Source organism: Nelusetta ayraudi, unplaced genomic scaffold (assembly GCF_046127955.1).
Source record: "Nelusetta ayraudi isolate G7.1 ecotype Tasmania unplaced genomic scaffold, CSIRO-AGI_Nayr_v1 ptg000020l, whole genome shotgun sequence".
NCBI lineage: Eukaryota > Metazoa > Chordata > Actinopteri > Tetraodontiformes > Monacanthidae > Nelusetta > Nelusetta ayraudi.
In genome coordinates, this window is record NW_027466070.1 from 60,390 (window position 1) to 80,926 (window position 20,537).

Sequence of the window (20,537 nt, forward strand, 5' to 3'; positions counted from 1 at the left end):
AGAAATTATCATCATCATCATCATCATCATCATCATCACCACAGCCATAATCATAATAATAATCGAGTTTTTCATGCTCAATCCCATCTAACTAAAGTTGACAGCAATGTTAAACTTTTTTTTTTCTCCCGTCTGCGTTGTGTAGAATAAGCTTTATGGTGAACAACTAAGTCTAACACCAGCGGACAGTCACCACACGCAGTGGCCGCTGTGGATGGAAACTTGAGCTCAAATCCATCGTGATGACAGTTTCAGCAGGTTTTTATGAACCAATTAAAATGTGTGAGAACTTTGGCCAACTACGTGGTCGAAACTCAACAGGCATCAAAATGAAAGTGGCCCAAATTGCGTCAAGTCACTTAGACTAACATTACTGCACTTTTTTTTTTAAAACGTTTCATTCTTATTTGTCTGTCAGACCAAATAAATGTCAAACCAAAATACAAAATAACTTGTTTTGTTTTTTTTAAAATAACTTTTACTGTTTTAGGATCAGAAATTGCATATCTGTTTCTGTCAATGTCCTTGTTTTGCAGATTAATAACTTGTATAGAAATATAAAACAAATATACAATCCAATTACCTCACTTCAAACAGTTTCAATATTCCTTATCTGCAACAATTATTATAATATCACATATTGATGTTGGGTCATTAATTTGATCAAAGTAAAATATCAAAATGTTGGCACTTAAAGCAGGTTATTTTCCACTTTATGAATTATTATCTTGAGGGGGGGAAGCAAAAACGTAGTTTTCTGACCCTTATTCGCCACCAAATGGCCATTATCTCTCATCATTCCCATTGACCTCCCGTGATGTTTTGTGTAGAGTGCAGAGTGCACTTTCTGCCTGAGTGACACTTTGTTTGGTTGGCTGTGATACTGGAGAAAAGCTTGGGAAAGCTGCCGGGGTCAGACGTACAGTGCCTCTGTCAGCCTGATGAGCTGTGGCAGGAGAGGCGGACGAGCAGGGCGGACAGGCGGCGCAATGCTTGAGGATAATCCTGTCTGATGTGCTGAGGAGCAAAAGAGCTGATTTGCAAATTTGGCCATGGCGTCGAAACGACCCTGAAAATGACACAGCGGACAGACTGTGAGCAGCACACAGACACAGGCTGACCTCCAGTGTACTGCTGAGGTGAGTGTGTGTGCAAACAAACTGAAGCACTGTTTGACCCAGTCCATCACGCAGAGACATGACCTGTTGGGGGAAAGAGAACTCTAAAAATGTCATTGATGCTCCTCAGCCTCATTAATAATAAGGATAATAAGGGTAGGGGAGGGTCGCATGACCTATTGTATTGAAGTCTGCCGCTGTATCCTTGGGGTTAAATAAGGACAAGTGGAGTGGCCATTTGTCCTCTTCATTGATCTTGTCCTTAATATCAAAACTAAAAAAACTAAATCTAATTATTCAAAATCAAACAGCCACTGAGGCACAGAGGGAATGAATTTAGGCAGGGATATGACAGAGTTCAATGTCCAGGCAAAGAAATAATGTGTCTTTTTTGTTGTTTTTTTAATTTATTTATTTCTCTATTGGCAAGCAAACAAACAAAACAATGGCTGCTGCTGCCTCGCTTGCCCTGGTCAAAAACCAAAACCCTTCCCGGTGTTGCCCCCTATGCTTGGCAGACCCATATATGTAGATCACCGTGTGTGCCCCAGCTATAAAATACCATGAAAATAAAATTATTAATAAATATTTACATGAGCTCAAATCATGCTAAATATTATGACCAAACTAAAGGTATATTCATCAAGCCAAACAAAATTAAATCATTAAATATTACCAAAAGAGAATGACAAATTGCTCCAACAACAAGGAATTATGTTTCTAACATCTGCTGCTAGTCAAAAGAAGAACTGCAGAAATACAATCAAAACTCATCAAATCAAACAAAATCGTTGCTTGCCTTGTCAAGGTGTTTGTAACATTCAAATACCTTAAGTTGACAGGTTTATTTGTGTTTCAATGTGTTTGTTTTTGAAGCTCTCTTTTATCGACTTGTTCAAGGCACTCTAGTCTCTAAATGCATGCTGCAACGCCAGGAGGCGCCAGAGTTCGGTTTATATTGGGCCGGAGTAAAGCAAAGGGTTTTTTTTTTCTGTTGCCATGGACGTGACAGACATTATTTTATGTATGTATCTATTTTATTCCGACCTCTTTCGGGAGAAGAAGCCAGTAAAAAAAAAAAAAAAAAAAGTGCTCCAAATATATAACGGGAGAGTAAGAACGTCAAGTTGAGGGACGAGTTTAAGGGCTGTATCGCCCTCAATATTGAGATTCTCAGGCACCACCCTTGGGAGTAAGGGCTACCCAGAAGGCATTGCGTATTTTCGCCAAGACATCTTCGAAAAATGGCGATGAAAAAAGCGAGCTACAAATGGAAGTATTTTCTTAGTTAATAAAGATATAAATATTACGAAACCAAGACTTTTTTTTTAATGGATGATTGACATCGTTGTTGCGTAACTTTTTTTTTTTTTTTTTAACTTTACGATGTTTGTCAGCCGGACCGGCGGTCCCGGCTTCACGTTACTTGTGTACATCGTTGTGTAGCGACGGAGGACTTCTTCTTTTTCGTCGTCTTCTTCTTTTTCCTCCTTCTTCTTCGTCGTCGTCGTCGTCTTCTTGACTGACTGGACGTAGCTTTGGCGTAAGGCCGTCCCCCACACTCTGAAGACGTAACTGCACTTAAGGGGTGTCCCATTTCTAAGCCCTTACATTTATTTTTGAGGGCCAAGATTGAAGGTTAAGGGCGAGGGTTGAGATTGAGGAATTAAGTGAGGAATTGGAATTGGCCCTAAATGTCAAACTGTCCAGTTATTCAATGTTAGGTTGTCACAGATTAGCTAATAGAGTTAGCAGGTTAGCTAATCGCTAATAGCCGTTCAGGCTGCTGAAGGTCACATGACTTTATAGTTTTAGTAGAGCAAAATCTCAGAAGAGCTACTCGAACCATGGACTTTGGCTGGAGGTGGAGCAGCAATACGTACAAGTCAAGATAAGAAGTGTAAATACAGTAAGTCTTTCTGAACAAATAAGGAGTAACTATAATTTAAAAAAAAGAAAAAGGTCTGGTTATGTGACTTGTCGGGTTTTTATTTATTTATTTATTTATTTATTTATTTATTTATTTTTTGGTGATGTATTGCTTAAAAAAAAAAAAAAAAATGTCCGGTTCTCCATTGTCCGTCGGTCAGCTGAACGATGCAGATAAATATAGCAAGTAAAAACGGACAATCTGACGGACACTGATTTCTCCTCTGTGAATAGCGGCAAAAGTATAAACTCATTGAATCAAAAAAAGATGATCACTGACTCTTTGTGATACACACATGACATTAAAGTTAGGAATGACAGGAAAGTTTTTGCAGTGCATATATTTGTTTGTTTATTTACTGTTTACTGTTACATCTTCACCCAAATAATTTCTGCCCATCTCTTCACTTAATCATCAACAACAGAACAAAAATAATCTCACATGTTCCTTATCAGTTCGGTGCAGCGAAAACATCAGGTTGCAAATAATTATTTTTTCCATGCAGGATGATTATTGGTATCAGGCTATGCAAAGCCTGATAGCAAAAAGCATTGATAGCATAAAGGCATTATAAGAGCAATTTTCCGTAATACCAACTGCTTAGCTGCAGTCACCCACCAAGGCGAGACTAATACTTCAGATACCTGAAGGTCCATGCACAGTGTTTTTTGTAAACAGTGATGAGAGAATTATTGGCTGTATGTCAGAAAATGAGTTTTTTTAGAGTCTGGCACAGATTACAAAAATGCAATAGTTGATATTTACTTCTTTACCGAGACACTGAGTAAACATCTGCAGTATTCCAATACCAATGTCATGAGATGTTTTAAAAAAAACAAAACATAATTAGACGACACAGCGCCTGAGGGTAATGAAGTTGGGAGATAATAAATATACAGTTTGAAAATGTACATGATGCCGCAGTAGGTTCCACTGTTAATAGGTCTGGTCGTTGCTGCTTGACTCATGCGACTCCTGCCGCTCTTTCAAGATCTGCCTCAGCTCGCTGTCGCCCGTGATCACCTGAGTGCAGAAATACAGACAAAAATCCATCATGAGGCCTTTGATTTTTTTAAAGTATACGTTTCACATCGGTTCATATACTGTACATTTGCCTTTGTTGTTGTCTTTTTCATTGAGGTTTTGATGAGGGAGGGAACACTACTCAATTTTCCAAAGGTGAGTAGGTCACAGCAAAATAGAAATTGCAGCTGTGTTCACGACATTTACATTGTTACATAACACAATGACTCAATGTTTGACCAACATTAAATGTACAGACAGAGCTTCGTTCTATCTGACTGAAAAAAATCCTGGCATGAAATCCTATGAGATGGGAGGGAATTGTAGATGTTTACAAGGTACTTTTGACAAAGCCACCTTTTCCCATGTTACTGGTGAGGCTTCTGGCCTCCTACTGGGACTGACCTCCAGCTGGTCTTTCTGCAACTTGACCTGACTGAAGACTCGGTTGCCCTCGTTGCCACACACCGCCCTCAGTTCTTCCTTGTTCAGGGAGAAGAGCTGAGCTCCGGTCAGGATCCCCAAACAGTCAGTAGCCCTGCAGAAGTAGGACAAACAGTCGGTACCAACCACATGCTCCATTATATATATGTATATATATATATATATATATATATATATATATATATATATATACATGTATATATATGTATATATATATATATGTATATATATGTATATATATACATATATGTATATATATATATATGTGTGTGTGTGTGTGTGTATATATATATATATATATATATATATATATATATATAATATGTATTTGGGCAAACTTGTAATCCAAACGCGTGTTGTCATGTCAAGCTGTAAACCGAGCAATAAAGTGAAGGAAAAGTGGATTTGCCCTCTAGGTATGACATTGGTCAACCCATTTATTTGTCAAAATTATCTCACCAAGCACTCCAAGGTAATAAAACCCACAAAAACATGATTCCTCTTGACCGACATGACATTGCACAGTTGAAGAATTGTATGACTTTCCTAAATTCGCACGTGGCTAATTGGCAGGCACCGACATTAAATAGCCAATATGAAAGAAATGAAAATGTGGTAAATGCACCACCTTGTGGGAAAATAATGTAAACGCACTCAAAGCAAATAATATTCACCAAACATAGGACACTAATAATAAACATCAAGGAAAACATATAAACAAATGGCTCCAACAGCTGAAATGTTTTCAGTTGCTAGAGAATGAGGCAGGGTGGCCAGTCAGTAGACTGGAAAGCATTTTGCACGTTTGGCCAACTTACGCTCTAGAGATCCCGATGGAGTTGAGCCACTCGGTCACCTGCTCCGGGGTGGACTTGGTGGTCAACGCAACTTGATTGCTGAGCACTCGCTCCTTGCGGGGGGGATTGGCCCTAAAGACAGTTGGCTGGGTCTTGCTGGCCGTGATCTTCCTCAACAACTCGACGTTCACCTCATCCATCTCTGCAATGTGTGTGGAGTCCATGGTAGATTAGCTGCTAGAGGCAGAAGTCTGACTGTGTGCGTGTGTGTGTGTGTGGTCCCATTTGACTCACTCTTGTCTTTGTGTCGGCCCTTGTCAAAGCTTCCCTGACTCAGTGAGCCAGGCGGCGACACTCTGTAGTCCTGTTGGCAGATACACACACACACACACCACAACTGCAACTTGAGTGAAGTCTCTCAAACAAAGCTTTCTGTTAACCCGATGACAAACAGTATATCTGTGGGTGGGTTTCCCTGAATAACCTGCTCACCAAGATAACAGCCCGTTATCACCACATTTCCCAATCATCCCTTGGACATTAAACTGGGAAGGGGCCTGACTGGAATGTGAAGCTTATTAAGTTATTAAACTGCCTGGAAAGTTTATATTATAAGACACCAATTGTGAGGCTTTAGAAATGCACTGTGCCACGTGGCTGTAGTCACCTGGGTGAAGACACTCTCCCCCTCATCTGTCTTCACCATATCCAGGATGTTGGAGGGGACATACCCGGCCTGGCCACTGCGATTCCGAAGCTTCCACCATTGCTTGCCGTCCTCCAGCACCTGGCAGACAAGTGTCACAGGCCAACTCAGGTTAGGTCGGAGCAACATCCTGGAATCTGAAAGGAGCTGTGGCGATGCTTCCGCTCAAGGTTTTTTGTTGTTGTTCTTTTGGGTTTTTTTTTTACCTCAAGGATTTCATCCTGCAGCACCGACAGCTCGTTGGCATTCCTGGCTACAAAGTGGTAGAGAATTTTGGCATATTTCCGTGGGCTGTGCATTGCATCATAAGACCTGTTGGGACAGGTGGCATTGTTTTTATTGGCTTATGCACTCAAAGTGACAGAAAAGTATGGAAGGAACTGGTGTATTTACCCGTTTGATGAGCCTGAGGAACGGCGGCCGAACATCTGGAAGGGAAACAACAGACATTTTCACTACATGATGGCCAGGAGCAGTGTGTTTGCTGTCCAGTCAGTCTATACCTCTTCTGATGATGGTTTTCTGTAAGTTGGGCTATTGGGTGACCCCAGTGGGCCGGTGGGTGACCTCAGTGGCTGGCCGATGGGTGACCTCAGTGGCTGGTCGGTGGGCCCCTCAGTTTCCCATGGCGCCGTCCTAAAGAGCTCGGCCGGAGGCTCCCAACCATTGCGAAACTTTGGGTAGTAAGTGGGAGCGCACTGATCCCTGGGCCACTCTGATCTGGAGAAGGAAGCCAGATGGTCAGATGATAAGCATTAGGCTACAGGACCTCCCGTGTTTACCCAAGTGCAGGGTGCCTTCAGATCAAAGCGGTGTTCCTGTACCTGGGTTTGGTCCACCCGTCGCCCAGCATCTCGAAGGTGGTCATCTCTTTAGGTGTGAGGTGCCCTCGCAGGAAGTCCACGGTGTCTTTGGAGAGGTGAGGGGAGATGACTGAACGCACCAGGTCTGGACCCCCATAACTCTGCAGCACCTGTGGACACACACACACACACAGTGACTTTGTCCACTGCTGTCCACATTAAAGGCATGAAATCATGCTCAGCGACCATCACCCGGTTTATTAACTCCGGTCAGGATGGACCGAGAACGATTTTTGGGTGTGATGATGCGCACAACCGTCTCACAAGGACCATAAGCTGAAATATTGAGTCGCGTCAGCATTTTCCATGTTTCTGCAGCTTAATAAATCAGTGTTGACACGTATCAACATCGAATGAAAGGTGAAACGTGCCTCTGCAGTGGAGGACATGTTATGCAACACCTGAAGCAACTTGAGCAAACGCCGGCCATTTAGATGGACAGATTAAAATACAAAACAAACAACAAAAAGTGTTGCGCAACAGAGCATCTGTATAGTGGAACTGAGGTGGTGACCCCCTTCAGCTTTATCTGCCTTTATCACAGCGAAAGTGTCCAGAGGTTAAACCCCCTTATAAACTGGCCATTTTCTGTATCTCTGTGAAGCAGGGGTCAAGGTGTGGCATTATGTAAGCATGGACGTGCCTGTGTCAGCTGAGGGTGAAAGTCTAATACTGTGGAAAGAGGGTGTGGAGCCGCAGACAAATTCAGAAAGCGTCAATGGCTCCAGAAGTCCCTTGGTTTGACGCATCTTTGGTTAAAACTCAGTGCTTATACTTAACTGAATATAAATTGTCTGATTTCAATTGATTGTAATTATGCTTGGTGGAAACCTACATACCTTCCCCCGCCTCTTGTTTTTTTTTTCTCTCTCTTTTTCTTATATATGTTTGATAGATTGACAAACAATGGTGCTCCACTGCTCAGTTTTCGTTAATTCTCATGTTGGAAATAGCCTGTGAGGGGCAACATAGATTTTATATAAAGACAGTGTATGAATTGATGGCTATGATGTATTGCATAACTTATCATGGACACCAAAAAGCTTGCCTTTTCAAATAAAAAGACAATTTCTAAAAAAAAAAAAATCTCTGAACACTTTTAAACCTTGACCCAAATTTACGCTGCACAGACTAACGTGGATTCCCCACATCGACCCTTCGGAGATCACATCCGCTGCTCTTACCAGTTCCAACGGGCCGAAGAGGAAGTGAATCAGCTCGGCCGCACTCGGATTCTGTATGTGCCGCTTCAGTTTGGTCTGCAGGGGGGCGCGGACACAGGCAGTGAGTGGGTGATTGGCAGACATATTTAGAGGAAGAAGAAGAAGAGGGACAATGAAGCTCACCAAGATATTGAGGGCCAGCTTGAGTTTCTGCATACTGTCAATGAAGTCGGCCTCAGTTGGCGGCTTGGATCGCAGGGTCAGGACGCCCTCTGTGGACGGATAAGGCAACGGTCACCACATGAAGGGGTCACGGCAGCACCACACAGCTCTCACTCTGGTTGGACCAATGCGTGCTAGTAGTTTAAGTCAAACAACAAATCACACGTGTTTGAATTTTTAAATTCTGCTGTGAGCAACGGCGAAACGGCAGGTCTGGGTGTGTTCCTCCACTCAGAAATGTACACAAACTTTGTGAAAAACGTTTAGGAAGATTGAAACCTACAAAGATGGTGGTTGTTACCTTCCTCGTTCCAAGTATGATAATCAAATCAATCCAAGTTAAGCTACCGACTAATTTGTTTTTCAATCCAATCCCAACCTTCCGGTCATAGAAAAAATGGCCATTGAACAGATATTTCCCAAGTACAGCTCATGTTGGTGGAAAACTTTAAGTGTGTAAGTCAACAGTAGGGAATTGTGCTATGGAAATATTTGTTCCCGCTGTAGTCCAGGTGGTTTGTCCAGCACACAAGAGACCTTTGTGAAGGGAGGCGTCTAAATATTGGACCTGAAGTAAAGTTCCCCGGAAGAAACCCTTGATCTTATTACCACAGTTGTATTCACACTAAGTGTCATCTAATGTCCATAATCTTGAGTCATGAGAGACTCATGAAAGGTAAGATTATCATAATAAAATTAACAACTAATAATTTACAGTAATAGCAGTTAGTAGACCAGCTAAAGACAGTCTGGAGTAACACACACACACACACACACACACACACACACACACACACACACACACACACACACACACTTACAATAACACAACAAAACAAACCATGTCAGCGCAAACAATATATTAGCATATTGTCAGCTCACTGGTGCCACAGCATGAGAAGAAAGGGGGACAGACCTGCTGGTCCTTTCTTCTTGTTCTTCTTACTCTTGTTGCGATGGTTGAGCTGAGTGAAGGCCTCCGCTGCCTTCTGCAGCCGCGATACAAAGATCTCGATGTCGTCGAGGGCGCAGTTGAGGATTTGCTGTGTGGCACAAAAACCCAGAGGGAGGGTAGAGGAGGAGAAGACTTAGCGTGAATGAAGCAGTGGGACAGCACAATTGCGAAGAGATTTCCGTTGTGAAGGCAGGTGTGTGAGTGAAGCCCACCACGTCCTTCTCGATGCGCTGCGCCAGTGTCTCATGGGACTCGACCTCGTTTCCAGACAGTCGTCGTTCTAGGGCCACAAGACGAAAACTCATGTTAACACACACAAAAACAAAAACAAAACAGCCACACAAACAGTGATTCTGTCTGCAATGTCCCACCGAGATGAGAAAAGTCCATCCTTGACTCCCTTTTTTTTGCTCCTCTTTTTGGAAATTGTTTGCCAAAACACACAATCTGAGTACTGATCCCCCCCCACCCCCGAGACCACCTTGTTGTGGTTTCTCCCAAACATTTTATATTATAATTTCAGCAGGAAGCTTTAAACAGAGGGCTAAATATGCTTAAAGATTTCTGGAGATCCAAAGAGGTTTTAGAGGGATAATTAACGATGCAAAGTTTAAGTAACTTCTGAATAAAAAAGAAAAAAATAGAGATTCAAAAAATTGTAAAATAAGGTACCTTTCAATTTATACTCTGAATGTTGTGTTTTTTGTTTGTTTGTTTTTTACCTTGAGGATTGGGTGCAGTCACTCGGCCCTTTGGGGCGACAGGGGGACCTGTGGTGGGTGAGTGGGGAAGGATTGTGTCTCTGTGACGCTTCATCTTCTCCTGGTTCACCCTGGAGGGTGACAGGTGGACAGCCAAAGGTTCGGAAGCCAAGAGTTAATGGTATATTTTACAGTCAGAGGTCACAAAAAAAATGAAACAAAAAACATGTTTTTACTCCCTCACTTGAGAGTCTGAAGCCTCATCTTCTTCCCGTGTCGATTGTCTCCGATGGCACTGTCGATGTCTGCGTGCACCATCTCAGCCTGGAGAAAGTGGGGAGGAGTGGAGCGTTAAGCTGAAGGTTCTGAGCAGGCGACCAGTTACACTAATGGGCTGTCTTGAGCCAGTGGAAGTTTTACTCTTTTAGCCACCTAACTATTATCCATGACTGTGCGATATTAATTCGATAGCCACCGCCTCACCTCCACCTCGTCACAGTGGAAGAAGTGGATGTCGGGTTTGTGCTGGTCTTTGTCCTGGCACACCAGGAGCAGCACTGACGGGTAGCGCGTCTTGTTCAGGACTGTCTGACTCATGTGGATAGTGGCCAGAGGGAAGTTCTCCAACTCCTCCTGCAGGACGGACATTCAGATTACTGGTCTCCACCTTCGCTGCTCTCTCTGCAGGACCTCCTGCTGACGGCCAGCTCGTATTCCTACCTCTGTGTCGGCGTCTAGCAGCCTGACCGCCTTGTCTGTGACCTGCAGGAGCATCTCTTGGGTCCAGATCTTGTCTTTGGAATCCAGCAGGATCAGCCTCTTGACCGCGTCGTCCACTGTGGTGATGGACTCGGCCTTGTCCATGAGGAACGTGGAGAGATGCTGCGGAGGAGGCAGAGGCCTGGTAATCAGTGGTCAAAGTGTCTTTCTCTCAGTGAAACATTCCAAAAGAATAACAGTGTGGTGGAGTGGTGAAGTTTGAGATGATTAACAGTTTGGAGGTGTTTGGAGCTTTCCTAAAATATCTGCTGGTGTTTGTCACTTTTGGACAAACCCTCTCGTTTCCAGCCCCTGTAGCAGAGCTAATGCTAAGCTACCCTGCTGCATCACAGCTAATTTTCCACCATTTTTTAAACGTTCATCCATAAACGTAATGTGTTAATCACTTTTACTTTTACCAGCGGAGCGGACGGCCACAGTTTTGCATGCGGCCGCTTCCTGTTAGCTGTCGTTACCTGGCAGCTATCGCAGCACTAATGGGGAGGCATTTAGAGAAATCCTATCCGCGCAGGACACGGTTCACCAGCGAGACAGTGAGTCACTGACTACCCGTATCAGCGGCGACATTGAAAAGGCCTTTAACACAACATGTTATAGCCAGAAGTGTCTTAACACTTTATCTTGCTGCGAAGAAAAGAAGAGAAAATATATGTTTTGATTAGAAAGTGGGTTTTTGGCCTCGCAGTGGGGCAGGAACCAAAAAAAATAATCAAAAATGGTCCCTGCCTGTCGCACTTGAAAAAGCTTTCAGGCTCTAAAGGGTTTATTTTCTGACATATTTAAATGTCACTGAATGACAACCACATTGAAATGCGCTGAATAAATTTTTCTTTTTAAGAAAATTAACACTGACAAATGCAAAAAGGATGTCATAGATCACTGTCAGGATCTAAGGTTCAGTAAAAGTTCATGGTAGTGTTCCATAAAGAAAACTTGTTAAACATTGACTATGTATTACACCATCATAAAATTATTCCAATCAATGTTTTTCCTGTCTGTGTCATTCATATAAAAAGTCAAGACGCTGAACAAAGTCATGAAACCAGGCAAACAAAGTTCCACAGTCTTACCTCAACATGATATTGAGACGTCTCCTGCATGATATAGTTGGAGTTGGAGTATTTCTTCCTCTGTTCTGTTAAACCAGAAAAAAACAAAAAAAAAGAATAGAGAGAGAGAGAGAGACGTATTAAAGCGAGTAAGCAGTCAATTGTGCCTGCCACCTAATGGTAAATCCACAGTGTAAACACTCGACAGGGAAACACACACACACACACACACACACACACACACACACACACACACACACACACACACACACCTGACAACCACATGTTGCTTGTTGGAGCCCAGTGACTGACGTGAGGCAGTATCAGTGTGAGACTGACAGCGCCGAGCAGGGCAATAAGGAAGTGTCAAGGGCAGGGCTGTGTTTGCGCATGCGTATTATAGCCTAGGTTGACTGGAAAGGGTATTTTATTTGACAGGGTATGTTTACAACAGTGCTGTAAAACAAAAGTACATGAGGAAGTTTATTGAGGATATCAGAATTACAGAACCGATCCAGATGTTGCGATTGTGACCTGAAAGAAAACGCTATCAGAATAACATTTAACTCTGTGGAGGAGCAAACAGCCACAGATTTAGTACACTTCCCAGGATCACTGACACTACTTCTCAGAGGCAACGCTTGCTTGTTTGATGGTACAGCGCTGTAAAACATCATGTGCCTATCGAGGGGCACAAGTGTTTTTTTTTTCTTTTTGAAAAGTGGTATTTTGTGTAGCGCATACATCGCAACATCTGTAGTATTTATCTTTCGCCCCCACCCTTCACCTTTCACCATGCACGGTAATGGTGCCACTTACATCATAAAACTTCAATGACCTGCTCTTGATTGAGATGTCTTTGTGAGGATTAGCCTCTGACATTATGACATTTATTTTGACGTAATTCATATCCGGTACAACTTCCAAAGAGGTTAAAGTCCTTTAGATATCTAATACTCAACAATGCGGAAGCTATTTTTTTTTTAATAGCAACAACGAAACTTTTACAGTCAATTCTGCTGATAAGGGAGCACTGATACTGAGCTTTGCATGCCATCAACAGTTGTTTGTTGCATGTTTATAGAAGTTAGAGTGTAACAATGTTGTTTTCCTTCTGAGATTGACACAACCACCATTCTGTTCCAGTCCAGCATTTCCAGCCTTTAAGCTCATTTAGCCACCTGACAATGGAACTAAACAAGTCAAAAGTTGGAAGCTGCCAACCACCCAATCAATTCACCAACCAACCAACCAACCAACCAGCCAATCAGCTAACCAACCAAATACCAATCAAGTAAATAACGGAACCAGCAAGCCAAACATCATGAAATATACCCAAAGGAATCATTTATCCACGCTGCTGAGGACACAACCAGTCAATCTGCCTACTTATCAGCCAACATTTTAACTCAGCAGCCAATCAAAAAATAGGTCATAGCAGTCAACAGATTAACACAGTAATAAAGATACTGATACTGACGACCTAAATTTACTGTCCACATGTTTGTACATACAAACAAAATAAAAAACTGGAGCCCTAATTCCTGTTATAATTTAAAATCTAGAGTACTTTTTAAATACCAAAGATTATCTGCTGTCTTTATATTTGTGTGACATCACAGAGGGGTTGGACTTCAAAGAGAGAAATTCGAATGACCACCTTTCAAGCCAAACAAGGAGGAGATAAACAGGTGGTGTCAGACTGCTGCCTACCTGAGCATGCCAGGCTGCTCACTGACCTATTTACCAGGTGAATGGTGTCCAGGTTACAATTACGGTTAAATGAGATCACGTTCATATTGACTCGGCTGCCAGTTCATCTCATTAAGTCTCCTGTGCTGCCTTCCCCTGTGCAAAACCTTTTGATACTGTATGTCCTCCAGACATCTGGCCCTGTTTCACTTTCTCCCATAAACAACAAGGTCTTTCCGCCCAGTGTCAAACTGGATTTCCAGTGTTTTCCTTCATTATTGATGAAAATGTTCACATTGTAGGCAAAAAGCACGTGTTGCTCCATGCTGCTGCTGTTTTCTCCCCGCTGACTTCTTCCCGCGAGGTTCGCCTCGCCAAACTAAGTGTTAGGTGTCCTTCCGAAAGCCGAGCCGCTCCCATGTCTTATTAATGGCAGACATTTATAGCCAATCAATTCACAGCTATGTGACGGCTTGCAATAAGAGCCACTTAGCCATCAAACGGGGCAGGTCTACTGGTCTTTTACAGACCCATGATAAAACAGACCTGCCTTGGAAAATTAACACAGCCGTCAGTGACCCAGATCCATCTGATTCTGCGAGCTCATCAAGTCATAATTCCAAACAGTCACATCTCGTGTGATTTCCAACTGATGAACCAACGTTGACTAAAAACCAGTTGTTCAAATCTGGCGTTTGGTTTTTTAACAATATTTAGAGGCAAAGACCCAATGTTGTTTTTGCAAATGTCAGCCACTTATAAAACTTATTTTCTAAGAAAACTGCGATATCTAACCGATAGCACATAGACCATTTCAGGCTGCTTACTGCAGATAGCCTCAGTGATGTAACCCCACCCGAACTACATCAGTGAAACCGTAGTGAGATCTTTAAAAGACAGTCGCCACATTTCACCTGAATGTTCTTCAGCCACAACCTTCCAAACCTGCCAAAAGAAAAAAGAATTGCTGGACAAGCTGGTGCTCAGGAGAAGACCAGTCCAACACACTGCCTCTCTAACTTACCCCGCAAATCTGCTGATAACAGATCAGACAGGGGGACCTGAACATCATTTGCGTCTACTGTCAGGTGACGTACATTGTGTAAAAGGAGAGGTTTGCATACGATGGGGACGGCGCTCAGTTGTTTGCTCTGCCTCCTCTCAGTGTTTGTACAGCGAGTGGCGAGCAACAGTCCCCTGATCTATCCAAATAACCTGCGTGTCTGACTTTAATGGCTGGTGCACCAACGTTGGCAGGCACGCTGTGGCTAGACCTGCAGCGGGTGGCTAGTGGTCGCCATCTGTTGCAGCAGATACAACAGACAAACAGCAGAGTGGGACAGAGATCACAGGGATTTCGCAGGGAGTGGATGCATCCTGTAGATATGCAGAAATTGCACAGGAAAGACTCCAAAAAAGAAAGTGAGGTCACTCCACTAACTTCATCTCTTCATGAATATGTTGCTAAATCTGAATACATGCAACCAGGTTATGGTGCAATGCCCCTGCCATGCGTCCAATGGTGCTCCCTTGTGCAGTCACGTTGGGCGGAGCCATCGTTGTTGACTGGTGAGATCATGTCTGGGGCGGCACAGGGAGGAGCGAGTCCTGCCCCCTCCCCGTCCTGCTCTTCAATGTGCCTTTTATTCACCTGCAAGATGTGGGTTTCCCCACCCTGTTCCAACCGCACATTAAAAACAGGCACGCCCTGTTATGACCCTGCACTCCCTGCTAATATTAAGTAGCATATTTCTGGCATGAGCACACGCCCTGGAACAAGCATGCCGCAGCTACAATTAAAAATAAGAAAAATATGCCTGGTGTTAATGACACCGCTCTACAGTCTCTCAGACCTACGAATGATTTTAGAAAGCTGAACAAAACTGAAATAAAACCGAATGACTTTCACACCGTAAGAACCGCTACATCAAGAATCAAATAGGAAGCAAGCGGTGCTGCAGAGGCTTTGCACCAAGCTGGAAAATCATGTTGAGCAAAGCCTCAGCGTTGCTGCCCAAGGGGCCCCTGGGAGGACCTTGGCCCCTTGTTATCACTTGGTAAATGGAGCAGTGAGAGAGTTCTGCCTCAGTTTGGAAAAAGCCATGCTGGGATTCAGGACGGCTGCGTTTCAAATTGTGTGATTGAACTCGGTTACAGTGCAGTCAGAGTTCAGTTTGGAGGCTTGTATTCTACCTTGTTTCTTCTTTTTTCTTGTTCACACCGTATTCACTAGCAAACATTACTCAAACATTTTTTTTAGCAGAGATTTAGCTACACCTGTTTGTCTCAAGTATGCAAAATGCTTGCATGCCTCATTCTGACAGGGATCGGACAGGATTAGTTTCCATCTTTATGGAAGACAATAACATTTAATGACTAACGCTGGCAAGCTTTCATAGAGCTATACCTTGATTAGTAAGAGTGTACAACCTCCTTAATTGCAAGGTGCGGACTGTTAAGTATGCGGCGGCCCACGGCAAGATGAAATCAAGAGAAGTTCAGGCCAAATGAGAATGTGGAGGGCGTGTGAAGGCAGAGTCAACAACCAGACAGTGGTCCCGTGGATCGGCTTACCGTAGAGGGCCTTAGCGCTGAGCCTGCTGTCAGACCTGGCCACGCCACTGCAATGACAAGAAGAGGTGACCAGGTTACGCTGCATGCTCCTCATCTTCTCTGAACCTCAGATGAGCTGTTCGTGTCGCAAAAAGCCTCCCAAAGCAAAACTGAGAAGTCGTCCCTTCTCATAAAATCCACACATGCGGCTGGAGATATTCGGAGCGCGATGATCGCCGGGTGAGGTTAAGTCTGAGATTCCGAACATACGGACCAGTCGGCCAGTGTGAGAAGGGGAGAGTGGAGGTGGGTGAGAGAGGGGAGGTAGTGGAGGTAAGGGGTGGCTGGAGCCAGGAACCCTGGCTGAGCAAACAAAGTGTGAACAGAGCCGCTCTGTGTCCAGGGTCTCTGACCCGCACTACCTTCTGCATACTGGGTTAGTGATCCTCTAGTGTGGGAGTAGCTTGCTATGATTAGGTAACACACAGAAATGTAAATACACAAGGGGGGACATAGGAATGCAAAGAGGTCCTGCCCCCTCCGATATCTTCAATCAAGACATCGACTCTGGCTGTGAAATTTTACAATATCTGAGGAATCTTGTTTATTGACGGGTGGCATGGTCCCATTAGTCCCTGCTGATGGATATCTATCGTCCATGCTTATCTGTCACAGCTTCCTGATAACCATTTACTCTGTCCAAACTAGCTCTCATTATGCTTTGTATGTATGCTCGATATGCATGATACTGCCGCGGTCTCTGTGTCCCCGGCAGGTGAGGACCACTCTGCCAGGAGCTGGATTGCGCTGTCCTGGGGGTCTTGGTGTCATCACTTTGTCCCACCACCATGCTTAGGACCTAGACTTGTCCTATCGGCAGATTGCTCATGCCTTCCAAAGCATGGACAATTACATTCTATGTGGACAGCAGCCTTGAATTTATTTTTCCATTTTTTGTGTCTATATCCATTTTGTGAATGCCTGGTTGGTGTATCTGTTTGTCACTCTCTCCTGTCTGCCACCCTGGCTCACTCTGCTCTTTTCTCTCTTTCTCTGTCTCTCCTCTATTATTGTATTTCACCCCAACTACTCATAGGCAGACGATGGCCCTCTGGAGTCTGGTTCTGCCCTAGGTTTCTTCCCACAGGGGAGTTTTTCCGGCCCGGTTGGTTCTCTCTGATTGTACAGAAGTGCTTTTGGACACCTTTGGTCGTGATTTAGCGCTGTACAAATAAAGTTTTATTTTTATTATTATTATTATTATTATTATAACAACAGGTGAATTTCAGGTAAGAGGTGTCACATTGAATCTTGGTCATATCTTGATTGTGCGACACTTACTTGGTTGGGTTTGATCCCCGTCCGCTCATAGTTTAGGATGTCCAGCCTGAGAGGACACACAAAGAGGAAGGAAGAAAGGGTTAAAGGTGCCAAAGGCAAGCATTCTAACGTGACTATAGATTGAAAGTTGACGGCCAGGTGTCGGCCAGGTGCTGCCGGCTGTCAGGGGACCCACGTGATCTGGGACCATGGCGGACATCCAACACATTCTGTAATCAGATCCATTGTGTTGACAGCTGTACGGGCAATTCATTGATATGCTCTTCTTGCCTGTGTAGCCACAGCAGCTGGCTAGCTAGCTAGCTAACTAACTCGATGGATTTGAATGGCCTCACCACCTGACTGGCTGACTTGATTGGGGAAACCTGCCAAATAATCCAAGCCTGAGAATCTGGCAAGTGGCAGAAAACAAGAGCACAAAGACTCTTCACGCCTCTTCCCCGCAGGGCTTCCAGTGCTCTGACACATCTGTCTGTCACAGCGTGCACTCAAGGTTATGTAATATGCATATATTGGGTCCCTGCAAAGCTCACTGGCACCTAAATACTTAATGACCCCCCCGCCCCCCTTCCCGCCCCTCCAATCAGCCGCTCGACATTCCCCTCCTGGTTCCGCTCATTGACCAACACGTTTTGACGCCAGCATGCATAACTACAGTGGGAGAGGACCATCATGCTCCATATAAAACCTGTCAGACTGTCTGTCGCTGCTTCTGGCACTAGGTGGGTGTGAACCTCGCAGGCAATTATGAATATTTCAGTATCATAATCTGACCGGGCATGACTAATTGTCTGTCACCAAAAGTATGAAGCAGACACGTCTGCGCTCACCTCTTGAAACTAGATCATGTACACTTATCTGTAAGCCCCCAGCAGCAGTGAAGCTGCAACAGGAAATACTTTGTGCCATTTACGGGTGAAAGGTGCAGCTTATCTCTCGGCCAGTCGTAAACACGATAGCCTCTGAAGAGATAGACTTGCCCCCCATCTTCCTGGAACAGAGCGGGGCCCAAACAAATCTGAACCTCTCTCTCAACACATCTGGGATGAAAGATGACGTTGGTATGTGTCTTGCTGCGTCCTTCCCCTGTACGGGGCCTCTCGTCTTTCGCCGGAATCTTGTTTGTTTTGCCAAGTCTGGACAAGTTGACAGGCTTCCTCTTCCTCGGCTTATCCCCGCAGTCATCTTCGGCCGGTGTCATTGTTCTGAGTCCCCTGGCTCTGAGCCAGGTTTCAGGTGCAAGTGACAGGCACAGGGTGTCAGGTGTTGTTAGCTTCCTTCACACAGCTGGAGGCACCTGCGCTCACCTGAACCGGGCCACAGGGCTGCTCACCCTTCAGACATTACACAACACCAAGAGCAACTCGTGCTTGTGAGCGGCGTTTACGATCCAGCACAGACTCGCGAGGCCGTTTGTATGGTATATGTCGCTGTTGTTGTTTTTTTTTTTTGTCATTTTTAATTTTTAATGGAATGAGGTCCGACAGGCGCTAGCAGTGTCACCTTAGAGCGATGAAGTATCAGTCATGTGATCACAAGTGTTTTCTTTTCCCTTTTCGCCACCACCAGACTAACTTTAGACTAGGATGCTAAATGATATTGTGTGAACATAATATCTATAGAATGCATGTGTGTTGAATGCAAAATGCAGTATACAACCTTCGACAAAAGCCAAAGCTTTCTTATTAAATTGATTAGAATTAAGTATTAATTACAATATTTGTAGCTCATTTGGATATTTCGGCCTCCAGAAACCCTTAAGAGCAACTTTGTTGATCAAATGGTGTTTTTAACCAGAGCAACAGCTGAAACGTGTTGCCTTGCTTTGACAGTAAAACTATGGACTTTGGTCCTTATCCTCTGAGTAAGCATTTTGCAGGAGATAACACTTATCTGATGCATTATAGCCTTTTGCAGGCACAGCCAGGCAATTTATTGTTATGATACGTGGGCTTCTTGAGACCGGTGCATTCTGGGTAGACCTAGTATTGCGTACAGAATTTTCCGGCATAGCCCCTGTTGGGTTTTTTATTACCTCAACACTGGAGCACAATAGTCTCCATCCACACTAGAGTTTTTTCTGGATGTTATCCTTTTCTTATTTGTCTAATTAATGAAAAACAATGTTGCCGTTCTGTGTGAATGTCTAAGTAAAACGCAATATATACCACTGTAATAAGCTGTACTTTAAGTGGTGAGGTACTAGACTTCACACACTGACCTGCGCGGTCAATCTTTCTGCTGCTACGTCTTCATTTATTCCCAAGGATATAACTGTACGTTATGACGTAGAGACAATCTTTGCGTTATGTAAATACTGTGGCAATGCACCTTTTATGTTAGACCGAAAACACTTCATATACATTTGAATGCAAAATTAATGTTATTGCCACAAGCTTCCTCAGCTTCCCTTTTGGTTCTCGAGCTGAAGAAAGTTTGGGAAGCTGTGCAGCTGTCTGTAGAGAGAAGGAAGGAAGGAACGAACAAAGGAAGGAAGGAAGGAAGAACTGAAGAAAAAGGCAAGGATGGAAGTCAGACAGGAAGGAAAGTGAGAGGGGAAGAAATTAATGAAGATTGAAAGAATTGCAGAAAGATAGAAAATGGGAATGAATCGAGGATAAAATAGGATGATAAGCAAAAGGAAGTTTCAAATGGAAGAGAAGAAAGGGACAGTAAGAAGGGTTGCGTGGGGATTAATGAAATGAAGGAAGACAAACATGCACAGTAGAGAGGACGAAGGAGAAGTGCAGGAAGGAACTGTAAAGCAAAATTAAACTTACAATGTTGTTTTGTGAATCGGATGCTGACTAATATTGCCAAAGCAGCAGCTGCAGCATCAACCTGCCATTCCAACCTGGGGCGGCTCAGTTCGGGGAAACTCCTCAGCAGACCTTCGCTGGTGCTCAGCCCACGGCTCGCGTTGGAATCCAAGAAACGTACAGAGGTAGAAACAACAGAACCAAAGTCTGCAGCGTTGACGGTCCAAAGCTCAGAGTGGCTCAGAGTCGCCCAGAGTCTGACGACGAAGCTTCCACGGACGACGTGTGTGTAGAAGAGAGAAGGAACAGGAGGGAGGAGGTGACAGCAGCAGCAGGTGAGGAGTGTGCAGGTAACTCAATCTGAAGGGGGCGGAAGAGGAGGAGGAGGAGGAGTAGAAGTGGGTGGAGCTCCAGGACGTGGCACTGAGCTCCGTCTTGGCT

The 20,537-nt window shown here is 44.0% G+C and overlaps 1 protein-coding gene across 4 annotated transcripts; it reads right to left on the reverse strand.

The window, feature by feature from the left end:
- Positions 1-3,872: 3,872 nt before the first annotated feature.
- eps8l2 (EPS8 signaling adaptor L2) lies at positions 3,873-20,413 on the reverse strand. 4 transcript variants are annotated; one of them, XM_076027155.1, is made up of 21 exons: positions 20,118-20,413; positions 17,338-17,383; positions 16,018-16,064; positions 11,773-11,837; positions 10,643-10,804; positions 10,406-10,555; positions 10,167-10,246; positions 9,944-10,053; positions 9,434-9,501; positions 9,183-9,309; positions 8,228-8,316; positions 8,066-8,140; positions 6,843-6,991; positions 6,522-6,738; positions 6,412-6,446; positions 6,225-6,330; positions 5,980-6,099; positions 5,607-5,676; positions 5,334-5,514; positions 4,477-4,609; positions 3,873-4,071 (listed from the first exon to the last, which is right to left on the reverse strand). In XM_076027155.1, exons 2-21 carry the CDS (start codon positions 17,364-17,366, stop codon positions 3,985-3,987), a joined length of 2,100 nt encoding a protein of 699 aa, XP_075883270.1. In that variant the 5' UTR covers positions 17,367-17,383; positions 20,118-20,413; the 3' UTR covers positions 3,873-3,984. The 4 variants fall into 4 exon arrangements, with proteins under 4 accessions (XP_075883270.1, XP_075883269.1, XP_075883272.1 ...); XM_076027154.1 differs by lacking the exons at positions 17,338-17,383; positions 20,118-20,413 and having other exon boundaries at positions 16,018-16,351; XM_076027157.1 differs by lacking the exons at positions 16,018-16,064; positions 17,338-17,383; positions 20,118-20,413 and adding an exon at positions 12,024-12,105.
- Positions 20,414-20,537: the final 124 nt, after the last annotated feature.

What these genes read in the sequence shown, in the direction of transcription:
- eps8l2 (XM_076027153.1), bottom strand. Translation starts at nt 16,111, where the DNA reads ATGAGGAGCATGCAGCGTAACCTGGTCACCTCTTCTTGTCATTGCAGT. An exon ending in CGTCTCAATATCATGTTGAG is followed by an intron (nt 10,805 to 11,772) that starts GTAAGACTGTGG and finishes CCTCCTCCGCAG; the next exon opens with CATCTCTCCACGTTCCTCAT. An exon ending in TCCACTGTGACGAGGTGGAG is followed by an intron (nt 10,247 to 10,405) that starts GTGAGGCGGTGG and finishes CACTTTCTCCAG; the next exon opens with GCTGAGATGGTGCACGCAGA.